The sequence below is a fragment of the Myotis lucifugus genome, unplaced genomic scaffold (assembly GCF_000147115.1).
Source record: "Myotis lucifugus unplaced genomic scaffold, Myoluc2.0 scaffold_51, whole genome shotgun sequence".
Lineage (NCBI taxonomy): Eukaryota > Metazoa > Chordata > Mammalia > Chiroptera > Vespertilionidae > Myotis > Myotis lucifugus.
The window spans coordinates 3503172-3515795 of record NW_005871099.1 but is presented as its reverse complement, the minus strand read 5'-3'; the positions used below and the strand labels follow the sequence as shown (position 1 = coordinate 3515795).

At 32.7% G+C, this 12624-nt stretch overlaps 1 protein-coding gene across 1 annotated transcript in view; it reads right to left on the bottom strand.

The window, feature by feature from the left end:
- The window catches only part of CACNA2D1 (calcium voltage-gated channel auxiliary subunit alpha2delta 1), a 377680-nt gene that overhangs the window by 28892 nt on the left and 336164 nt on the right, over positions 1 to 12624 (bottom strand). Inside the window, 7 exon segments of the mRNA XM_023753781.1 lie at positions 772 to 858; positions 1657 to 1760; positions 2419 to 2481; positions 3470 to 3557; positions 4935 to 5032; positions 9077 to 9137; positions 11062 to 11138. Of these exon segments, the coding sequence (XP_023609549.1) occupies positions 772 to 858; positions 1657 to 1760; positions 2419 to 2481; positions 3470 to 3557; positions 4935 to 5032; positions 9077 to 9137; positions 11062 to 11138 (578 nt within the window).

The following is a 12624-nucleotide window of genomic DNA, read 5'->3' as shown; positions in this document are numbered from 1 at the left end:
TGGTTAGTAAGTGATGGAGTGAATCTAACTATGTAGTTGAGCCACTGAGGGATAAAACTGCCCTCAGGAGTAGGAAGGCAATTTATGAACCTTCTCCAGGTGGCCTAATACATGCTCTTTGAAATGGTCAAACAGCATTGAATCATACAATGAAAAAATAATAATTGTTAGATTATTGTCTACTCATTCCAGCCTCCTTCCAATTCCCATTAATCTTCAGTTTTATAAACTCTTTTGTTTGATTTCTTTTAACAAAAAAAAGTTATTTTCAACCTACTTTATTGGAAGGTTTTTTAAAAATACTTTTTATTGCATAGTTCTGCCATAATTTATCTTTAATTTATCTTTTCACCCCAACAACGGAAACTAAACTTTCCATGTTCACATCATTACAAATATTCACATCTTTGGCCATGTATCCTTCTGCATATTCGTAACTGTCTTTCAGGTTGGACTTCTTGAGTGGGATTGCTGGACCAATCCAGCATTTATAATTTTTACATATGACACTAAAGGGACTCCATAAATTTGTGCCAACAGCATATAAACATATATACTTTTTAGAAAATTCCTCAACTCTATATACTACCAATTTAATTTTATCCCCAACCTCAAAGAGAAGGGATTGTATTTTATTTTTTAAAACATTTGTCTGTCTGTATTTTGGTTGAAACTTTCTGATAAGCATTGCCCATTTTTTAATATAAATATTAGGTCACATTAATATTGGTCATGTGTATCTATATAATATATATTTATATATATGCTTACCTGCAGGTTTAAGAAGTTTTCCTTGGATATATATTTCTACCGCTTTGCTTACCATAATGCCTGATTCATAAGCACCAGGTCCACTTTCTAAAAAAAAGGTGGAAAAAAGACCTATCTAGATAAATCAAATAATATTGAATTTCTTTCAATACATGACTAATCTAGCACAGGTATATGCTATGCCAGGGTAATTGGAGTGTCCATGAATTGGTTTGCATTAATTGCCTTTGGGATGTGAACTATTCAGCTTGGCCTCATGCATTCCACAATGCAATGGGTGTATGCCAAACCTCTGCTTCATGACATTTGCTAAAATATTGGAAAGGCAGCTGAAGTGGAAAGATTGATATTAGATTCCCAAACTGCCTTTGAATTTTTAGAAGATAATGTCCCTGGACAAAACTCTAAAATTTTCTGAACTTCAGTTTTCCCATTTGTGAAAATGAGGATAAATAATATCTATCCCCAGAGAGGCTGAGTAATTAAATTAGAAAATTTGGGGGAAATAACAATAATATATTTTAAAATATGGCTACTATTAATTCCTATACTTAATATATTTAACAAACTAATTAGAGTGCAGTAAATCGATTAATTACATTTTTAAAAATTAAGCATTTCGATATATTTTCAGTTTGTGAAATGAAGGTTTATCTACATGTTTCTAGTATTATGCATGCCTGTAGATAAGCTGCTTCTACATTACTGGATGCATTTTACCTCCTCAGTTAAATAGATGCTTCTGTCTTTCCAATGTCAGCACATCATGTATACTTAATAATGACTATTCTGAACAATTAACTTATATTTTGGGGGAGTAATGCAAGTAGTAGCAATAATTTATTATTTTTTAATTTTAAAAGCTAAATTCCAAGAAATACTTACTGTTAAAGTAGGGAGCAGTGAAAACATAGTTATCATTATCAAGACTCCTTTTATAGAAGCTGTCCTCATAGGTTTCTGGATTTTCTTGCCAATTTTCTCCAGCCCTAAGGAGGAAATGGCTCATCATTTTTAGTCTTTTATCTACCTGATAACCTACTTTTCCCTTTGTGAACAAAACCAAAACTTACAGATATGTCTACATCTCAGGTATGCCCACGCAAGTTAGTGGTAATTGATGGGGTATATGATACTCATTATTAAGTGATACATCAGCATTGAATTTATAGAAAAAACTGACTCCTAGGTTTTACTCTGCCAATTACTAACAAGGTAATTCTGGACAAGTCAGTTAATAGGTCAATTAATATTAATAAGCCTGCCCAGCCCACTTTATAGACTGTTCTGAAGATAACAGAGGTAAGATTCATTGAAGTACAGTGAAAACAATGAAGTGCTATTCAAATATAGTTCATAGGCTATAACCATTATGTTCATTTGACTAGGTTAGTTTGTACAAAGAGAACCATGTTTTTAAAATATCTTAAATTATGTAATATGTATGATAAGCAAATACATTACTGAAGAATCATATAGCATTTTTAAAGAAATGAAATATTTTGTAAATACTTTAAACAATGATTACAACTTCATGTATGAATAATGATCAGTCTCTGAAGAATGGCTTCCTCATACAGTAATGAACAGATTCTTGCCGTAGTCTTTTGTAATGCACTTATTTTTACAGATGTTATTTGAACTTACTCTTTGGGATAAACCCTGGTAATCCCACCATCAGTCACAACAAACCGAGCTTTCACTCCCTTGCTGGAACAGAAGACAGAAGGAGGAAATATTTTATTCAACTTACTCTCTGAAAGGCACTGATTTAGGTGTTGGTGATACAAAGATAAATAAAACTATTTCTTAAAATACAGATAGCCAAAGTAGCCAAAGTAAATATATCAATAGATGCAACTATGTTTTAATAGTTAAGACATCTAAGAAATACATAATTAAAAGGAAGGACGCTTAAGGAAGACATATCATAGGAAAAGAATAATACAGCTGAATTTTGAAGATGGAATAGGAGTTAACAGGGATGACAGAGAAAGCTAGTGAAGAGTGATTGTATCTGGTGTGATAAAAGCAAAAGGCACAAGGTGAGAAATATAGGAAGTCAAGTTTTGAGTACAAAGTTCTAAGAATGGTCAGCTCACGAATGATCTTGAAATCCATGTTGGAGAGTGTCACCTTTAGCCTAGAATTGAAACTGCATTTTAAAAGTAAGACTGGCAAGTGGTAGTTACATGGAGAATATAGACTGGAGGCTGTTGTAGGTAGAGGAATGGGACGTATTAAAGGCATAAAAATCAGTTGCTGCAATTGCTTAAAAACTGGAATTGGGACTTTGTGTATAAAGAGAGGAAAACATTGTTAGAATAAATATTTAGCACTTGATGATTGATTGGAAATGGGTGGAGGAGAGACTGTAAATGAGAACCATCGTCAGATCTGTCAGCTTCTTGACTGGGTACATGGTAGGAAACCTATTTTACCACATGTAGAAGCACACACAAACATGCCTATTCACGTCAGTGTACACACTGTATGTAAAGCTGAGTAATGGCAGGTGTTATTCCTCACATACACCCACAACTGCAAATGCAAGTTGTCAACAATGGCAAAATGATTTTCTCAATAAATTGTTATTAAAGATAAACTTTAAATTTGATGTTTATTTCCAGACATTCCCCAGAAAGATGCTAAACTGAAAAGGAGGACATAGTTTTTAATTAATAAGAACAATACTTACATGTTTTTCTGCTTACTCCAGTAATTTTGCACCAGTTCACTTGTAAAACCTGCATCCAGCAAGACCCGATTTATCAAATCTGTGTTACCTAACACAGAAAAAGGAGACCCTCAATGACACCCACATACTTTTAAAGTTAAGATAATGAGACAAATATATTATCTATTTCTAAAAGCAATTTAGAATGAAAAATATTTCCATGAATTTTAAAATAAATCCTATATTTATTTTCTGCATTTTTTCATCTTTCCTTGACTTTTTTTAGGCTATGGACAGAATTAGTAGTGGAAAAGCCAATTCTAAATGAGGCAACTTATTTTTAAAACTGCATTAACAAGATATATGAAATATGCCAATCAAGAAATAATGAAGAAATAGTATTCTCTTTTGTTTTTGTGTAGTGATTTCAAACTATCATCATTTCATGGACAATTCTATATATAACTATAATAATACATAGTTATATAGGTTTCTGTTTGTTTTGGCCAAGGAACATAAATTATCACACACCATCTCCATTCCAAGACTAGCTTTTGGAATCTACTGATATTAGTGAAGGATCCTATCAGCTCAAGTTCAAAGGTAATGGGAAGGAAAGATAATAAAAATCAAGGGTCAAATTAATACACATTTTAGAAACACTTTTTCTTCATCCTTTTCTTCAGGATCCTCTGCTCTAAGCCCATGATGCTGTGAATAACCTGTAAGTAGCCCCTGAAACTTCATTCATATCAACATTTCATTTTATTCAGGTAAGGAACATATGGTTTTAATTACGCTATTACTACAAGAGGTGGGGGGTGAGATTAGGCTGAAAAATCTTAGTTGGTTTTAATTATTTTAATTTTTAGGAAAAATAGTTAAGATTTTTTAAATGTTTTAAAAGCTAAGAATTCATAAATCTCTATCAAGTTTCATAGTATAATGATGCAAATTTTCTCTAAAAGACAAATGTAATAGTTAAAGACTACTAAAATTTCTTTTATCCCAGTTTTATTTACTTCATAAAATGGGAAAATATAGAAACATATTTTCAATTACAAAGGTAACTGTGATCAAAATAGAATGTCAACAAGAAAACAATTAAGTAATACTGTTTTTTTATTCTATTCATAGTAAAACTCATTATATAAATTGGAAAATATGTGTTATATGTTTGTTTTTCTCTAAATAGCAAGAACAATGCAATGAAAAACCTTCAAAAGATCATTCAAAATTAAGCTTCTTAAATTTGAAAGGAGCAAAGGTAAGCATATCCTAAACACTTGCAAGTATCTATTTTCTGGCTTTTGAATTTTGATTTCATTTAATAATGTAATAACATTTCTTTACTAGGGTCATATTGTTAAATTTTACCATTGACATTAACATTTTATAAAGTAAATAAACAAACCAACATAACAAATTAAACTGAACCAGGATTTGACCACACTGAAACAGTTATTGTGAATTAGTGCATACTTACAGGATGGATTGTTTGGAGTTTTTCTATCAATAAACTCATTGAAATTTAAAAGAAATTCAGTGTTATTATCTGATATTTTAAGGTCATTGCAGTAATCTCTGAAAAATATTTTAAGATATTGGTTATTAAAATCAAAACATTAAAAATGTACACATAATCATAGGAAGTGGAAACACTTTTTTTTTACTAGCTATATGACTTGTAAGTCATTGATTTTGTTACCTCTATTTCCTCATTTCTACATCAAAATAATACTTTGACAATAAGTGGTATTATAGATACACATATTAAGCATTTGACCTCTGGATAGCATATGATCGATAAATGCTAGCTTTTGTATTCTTATTATATTATTATCACTATAAGATGTAGGTTTACAGTTTTCATATAGAAATTGAGAAATTTTAAAACATGTATTTTCTCTCTAAATAGAAGAATACTGGTAAAACCATTATGTTAACATTTCTATGAGAAATTACTGTTTTTAATTAAAACAATAACCTATTGGAAAAAGTAGCATTGATTTAACTATAGTCAACTGCAAGATTTTGTTTTGGCACATAAAACAATGCACTATCTTATACTTTAGCGAATCTTTTTGCATCTATGATTTTGTAACATAACTCAGTCACTTGGGAAATATGAGTTATGCAGGTCTTCCAAATGATGACACATTTTATACAATACTGAAAATGCATATTCATTAATATCATCACTGATGTCATCAACAGAACAGTCTAAATATGGGAACACTCATAGTAATAAATTCAACTTTACCAATTCTAATTTTTGTTTAAAAGCTCAAATTTTTGGTCTTGGCAACAAAAACTCTGTCATTTTTTTTCAAAGTAAAAGGCTGATATGTTTGATTTTTGAGAAAAGATTTTCCAAATACCAAAGTCATTCTTTCAATTAAAATGATAGTTCATAAAAAAAGAAAAACACCAATTTTAGCTCTCAATTCAAACAATCAGACAAGGGTTTCTCTTTGAGACAGCCTGGTGACTCTGACATGCCACTGAACTTCCATATTCACCGCAGGGAGTATTAAAGGACATATACTCAAGGGTAAAGCTTCAATAAAATTAATTCTCATTCCTTCCATCAAGGACATTTTTAAGAACAACTGGCTTTTTTCCCTGATTGGGTGCCTGGCAATGAAGATTGCAATGACTTCACCAACTTAGAAGCTGAACTCAAGGTATTAGAAGAACTGAATAAAATGTTGCAAATAATTATTAAAAACCCATTTTTAGAATTCTAAGTTATTATTTAAAAGGCATTTCTAAAATTACATTTACTCATTTAATCCTAAAATTCACTTTATCAGAAAGTATATAATACTTCAAAGGTGAGGAAACCGAGACTCTAGGATGTAAACAGGTTTACTCAGAGGGTCCTAACCAGCAGACGGTGAAGCCCTGAGGAAGAGCCCAGTCTTCACATCCCTAATTAGTGTGTTTTAACCATACAAGGTGCTTTGAACTTCCACTCTGTGCACTTCTGCTACTGCATAGCTCCAGGCCAAAAGCAACTTTGACCTCTACCAATAGAAGGCATTTAGTGTGGTGAGCAATTAATTTAGACAGTGTCATCCTGTGTGTGTGTGTGTGTGTGTGTGTGTGTGTTTATACTTGCTGGTTGAATTGTGCTGCATTTTGAAATAGTCTAAAGACATATTGACTACGTCTGATTACAATAAAAATCAGAGTATCAAATAATAATCTGATTTTTACTAATAGCAAAAGCCAAAAAGTGTTGAAAGTACCCTTTTAAGGAGAGTTGTGGAATGAGGATGGGAACAAAAGTGAAAGGTTTTTAAAATGAAAATGTGAGAAAATACAGAATGTTGTGTCAGTAGAATGAGTCCTTTAGTAATAAGATGATCCAGGACCACAGGAAATTACCCACCATGAGGAGTGGTGCATATGCTACAAGCAATAAGTAGCAAGAGGCTGATGGTAATATTTGAGAGGCGAATATGGGGTTAGACAGACAGCATTGATGTTGGTTGTCTGTTAGCCTAATGGTTATTCAACACAGGCCTGGGCGCTTAAGGACTCAAGATAATCACTCTTTCTCAGGTTCTTTTCCCAAAGGAATCACACATGACAGTGGGTAGCCGAACAATACCTGTCATTACCAAAACTTCTAAATTCGTCTCTAAAGACGTGTGGGAATACCTGCTCATATACCTTCTATGAGGCACTGTTTCTCTAAAAGGGATCAAGTTTACAATATTGATCATTGTTAATTTCTTTTAGGAAAATGATTCCTCAGAAAAGTAAAGCAGCAAGGTGAAGGAATATTTGCATGACTTTAAAAGAACAAACTTCAATTTGCTGAAAACACTTTCAGGGCATGAAAGTTATAATCTCTTTTGGTCACATTCTGTGACCAAATTAGGTTGTAATTAAAAGGCATTGAAACTACAGATCTTTAATATTAGAAATTTGGCAAATTACTTCTAGAATACTGAAAATGACTTTGTTCTGTTCAACAACCTTAAATAAGTCACAGATAAGCACTGAACTTTAGCCTATCGCAAATTGTTATTTCTCAGTCTAACTCATCTTCTTTGAAGTGCCTTTCTTATTTCTGGACATCCAAGAAAGACAGCAAAATTAATCTATGTTTTAGACTTTTCATTCCTATGACTGTATGCCTCTTTAAGGCAGGAATGTTCCGTGCATCTAAATTCAATGTTTTCCTTTTGCAGTAGTTTTAAAATTGAGGAAATGACAAAAACTGATTAATCATGATCAAATAGCTTAATTTATTGAAGAATTAACAAAATGGCTATATATCTTTAAAACTTGCAAGCTTTCTTCTTTAAATTATTTTAAAATAACTACTTTTGAATACCCTTTATTAAATCCTTCTTCCTCTCCTTCCTCTTACTACAACCATAAATAATAACTCATATTTATTTAGAGCTCATATCTTACCAAGAACTTTGGTATATACTTTGCGTGCATAATCTCATCAAAAGCTTATACAAACTCTGCAGTAGGTGTTAGGGATACAACATTTGAAAGCAAAGAGACTAAGGTGCAGAGAATTTGAGTAACACGCCATAACAATGAACATATGGGTAACAGACCCAGACAGTCTTGCTCTAAAGTTTGCTACACTGTTTCTCATTAATAACAGTGACAAAAATATATGACTGCTGTCCTATACTACATAACTTTCTGCCTTTTCTTGCCAATTATTCTTTGTCCCAATTTTTTAATCACCTTATTTTTCACAATGCTTTGAATACACATTCAGTATTAATGTTCTCGGGAAACCTTGCCTACAAAAATATTTTACTCGGATATACTGAATGTTCTTTTGACATCTATCAGCATTTGTATAGTCAATATATACTCATATCTTGGAGTAAAGAGGGAACTATTATTTCACATCTCTAAAACTGTTTCCTGATCTGTGAATTGGGACAATAACACTAATTTATTATAGAGTTCTTTTGAGCAGTAAATATACTTATGCATGTAAAGGGCTTAACATGTGTTAATTGAGGTGTCACAAGTCATAACAACATGGCTTCCCTTCTCTGGTGGATTTGCTCCATCCCTAAGCACACAGGAAATTTCCAATCTTCCAGTAAATCATGTTGATACTGAAGATGACTTAGGCCACAGAAATGGCCCACTGGCTAAGTCCTTGCTGAACTAAATAAAGTCCTTTGCTTACCAATCGGGAATTGAAATTGAGACATATTTATCCTCTCTGTGAGTGCCTGTTACCTATATTTTCCATCTTGTATGATGGTGAAGCACAGAAGCCAATCAGCAAGGTCTGCTATGTAAGGTCTTCTATAAGGTGAATATATACAAATGCAAATATATAATTCTTCATTCTTGTTGCCTGGTTAGTTGCAACAAAAGCAAAGCCTACATCTGTCTTGTTTACCACTGTATCCCCACATCAGCACAGTGCTTAGCACATAGTAGTTGCTTAGTAAATCCCTGAATGAGTAAATGAATGAGTTAGCAGGATTCTTTTCCTTTTTAAAGTTGTTGTTCCCTTTGGTTCCATAATTTGGCATGAAATTAACCCAGAGCAGCAGTCTTGACCCAAATTCAGAACTGTTATCATTCATATAAGCTATAAAAATAAAATAAAACCAAACCAACCTTGGTGCTAAGAATGTATAGCCAGATTCTTCAAAATTATCCGGCTTCAGTGTCTCTGAATCTGCAAAGATAATGTTATAGGGTTAGATAAGCAATCAAGAATATATATCCTGAGATTCTATGGCAATAAGAAGGCATTAGAAATATAATCTAATGAGAAAATTAAAATATGGTATGTATATCCTAAACTGAAATACATCAATTACTACAAATGTCCTCCATACTTAAAAAAATAAACTTTAATTTTGTAACATAGATTATAACAGTTTTGTCAGAGAAAATGCTAAGTTTATAACTTTCCCATTTACTAGCCATATTCTAACCAAGATATTCTTTAATACATAACAGGTATTTAAAATGTCAACATAAAAACTTTATGAATATTATGGCAAAGAAAATGATTTTAATAAACCAACTAATGCCTTAGTGAATTAGTAACATTTTTCACATTAGTATGAATTAGTAAGTAGAAGGATAAAACACACACAAATATTTAAGTCTAAGACAAAACTTGAAACAGGCTCCATTTGAAAACACAAGCATATTCTTTCCCCGTTTTTGGCTGCTAAGGTTTGAGTGATCATGGAGGAAAATCTAGCAAATGAGAAGCACAGAGGATAATATCCATTAGGAATGGAAAGATCAGTGGAAATGTCAAGTGTACTAAACAGAAAAAAAGTTGAGCAACAAGAAAATACTTGCCCTTCATTTTGCCCTTTTTTGCTGTGAAAATCCATCAGAAAGAGAAAGCAGGGAAACAAAAAAAAGAGGGTAAAGCAAAGGGGGTCACAAACAATATTTTATTCAATGACTTCCTTGAATAAAAATATTGCGCATAGATCAAAGGTTCATTATGTACAGCTGTAGTCTGGAAAAGAAGACACATCTTTTTGGAGACTGGAAAGTATGCCCCGTCAATTACGACTAGAGCATTCTATCTGCACTGTGGTTATTTCAAGGGTCTATTCTTCAAAGTGGTTAATGCAGGTGCAATACCGATGTTAGCCTATAAACAAACCATTTACCAATCATCAAAGACCCGCTAGTCATCCCCTCGTTTATCCAGTGAAGAACTAGCTCATGCAAAGTTACTGGTTGTGAAAAGACCATCACACCTATCAAGTGAAAGTGATAAAAATGTATAAAATACCACAATGTACTTTGAGAACCAGGACTGCAGAGAGCAAAGAACTGACATAGAAATGAAAGAATCTAGTTTACTTATTCTTAAGATTCCCGATTTCCGATATAAAAGATATATGTAAATATGTATACATTTTTTACTTTATTGTACTCAGAAAAATTTAGGTTGTAATAACTGAGCCATGTGCAAAGGATATGATGGTCATTTTACTTTACTAAATCTAGTCCCCCAAAACAAAATAAAGATTAATAATGATTTGAAATATTCACTAGTGTTAATAATTACTCCACATTCCAAATGATACTTAAAAGAATTCATTTAAGTTACTGAAGACATTAATTTTGATTATAAGAAAAAGTCAATCACCAAATCAAAACCAAAGACCAGTGCAATCTAATATTTTCCAACAAAGTAGAACATGTGGAGCACAATATTATTCTTGCCAAAAGCAACAACAAAAAAAGAAAAAAGAAAGAAAAGGTAAAGCTTTACTCGCACAGTGCCATGAGCAGAGACTATGTGAAACATCTTGCATCAGCTAGCAGACCCTTCAAACAACAGCAACAGAGGACACAGCACTGCAATGATTCTATGAGCACGAAGCGAGGCGGGAAGGGTGGTGGGGACTGCCAGTGAGACGGGAGTACCTGCTCATATTCTATCCATGTAGAATATTTCTTGTTCCTTGCATGTTTGGAATGGGTTAGAATCATTGCTGTAGATTTGGTCATAACAGCTACTAGAATGGATAAGCCTTGGGTATTCCAAAATCTAGACGTCTTTAAACATTTGATACTAGAAGATAGTAAAGGGACCCTGAAGTTGCTTTCACAGTACTTACATCTGGCCTGAGTTATTGTCTCTTCTATTTTGGCTTTTATATAGTAAAAACTGTAGGTTGGTAATACCAAGGCCAAACTGCAATAGAAACAAGAGAAGCATAAACACAAACAAACAAAAACGAAACATAAAAAAAACAAAAAACCACCACACGTCAAGTTCATGGGAAATCCAAAAAATCTTTTTCATGGGAAGGAAAAGACGTATTACTGTGACAGTAAAATGCATTCTGCTAATAGAGTGTTTAATTGGATCTTGCCATCCTGAGTCACCCAGTTCTCTACATTATAGGGGATCAGAAGACACATGGAAAATAAGCTTCTAAATATGCCTATAAATTAGCTGAGAAAGAAATGTCATGGGTACTATATTTCCAGAAAACACTGTTGAGTGTTGAAAAATATAGAATAATACTGGAGTATGTTTAAACAAAGCAAATAAAATTGATGAATTAAATATAATGTTAAAGTGCTTTGTAGCAAATATAGGCTATTAAAAATTACAAATGTAAGTATTATCATTTCCATTACACAATTTACATAATCATCAGAAATATTAAAAATCATTTTCCTTTCATTTTAAAAATTTAACTGTATTGTTGAAAGTTATGCAGATGTACCCTTTTCTCCCCATGGACCCCTTCTAGCCCACCCCTTCTCTACGCACCCACCCCAGGTCTTCACCACACTATTGTTTGTATCCATGGGTTATTCATCTAAATAACTACTATTTTAATACTCTAATCTTTAGACAAGTAAGAGAGTCTGTTAATGGGAAAATTCAGATTCCTTTATAGCACTGAAAAAGATTCCCTGCTCATGCCATTGGTTCTTACCCACTACTTCAAATTCATTTATTGAGGATATTCCACAGCACTTGGTAAATTGCTGTCAGGTACAAAAGGGCATACATCTTGAGCTTAGTACGTTACAAGAGTCATGGGATACTCTAAACGTATAGATGTACAAACTAGAGGACAGGTCCTGTGCAAATCTTAAACCAAGTTCAGAACGATTTAGACACAGAAAAGCCTATCTTCAAACTTTGTCTTAGTAACTGAACAAAATAAAAAGCTGACAGGCAGGTAACCTTGCTGTTTTGAAGTTGCCAATTAATAAAACACATAATGCATTAACACTGAAAAGATGTCAGAACATTTGAATATTATGCAATTTCCAAAAATACCACTGCATGTATGAAATTCTTTTATTCTTACACGGGCTAATATACATGCATAGGACATTGCTAATTATTTCATATTTACATTTGCTGTTGCAAATGGCTTTTGTAATTCTTTGAATATAGAAGGAAACTTAGGAACTAATGGGTGCAGATAATGAGGCAATCTCAAAGATTTCCGATGCAACTATTTTCCAAAAGTGAGGCTAGGTTCAGTTGATCAATTGAATCATTCAGGATTCGCCTTTAATATGTAATCTAAAATTTAGCAATGCACAGGAAAAGGTGTGCATATTCAGGCTTCTAAATATTTATAGACATTTTCAGAAGATCTTCTTTCAAATAACTCAAGCCTCATACCATGGCTTTTGGGATGAATGTCCAG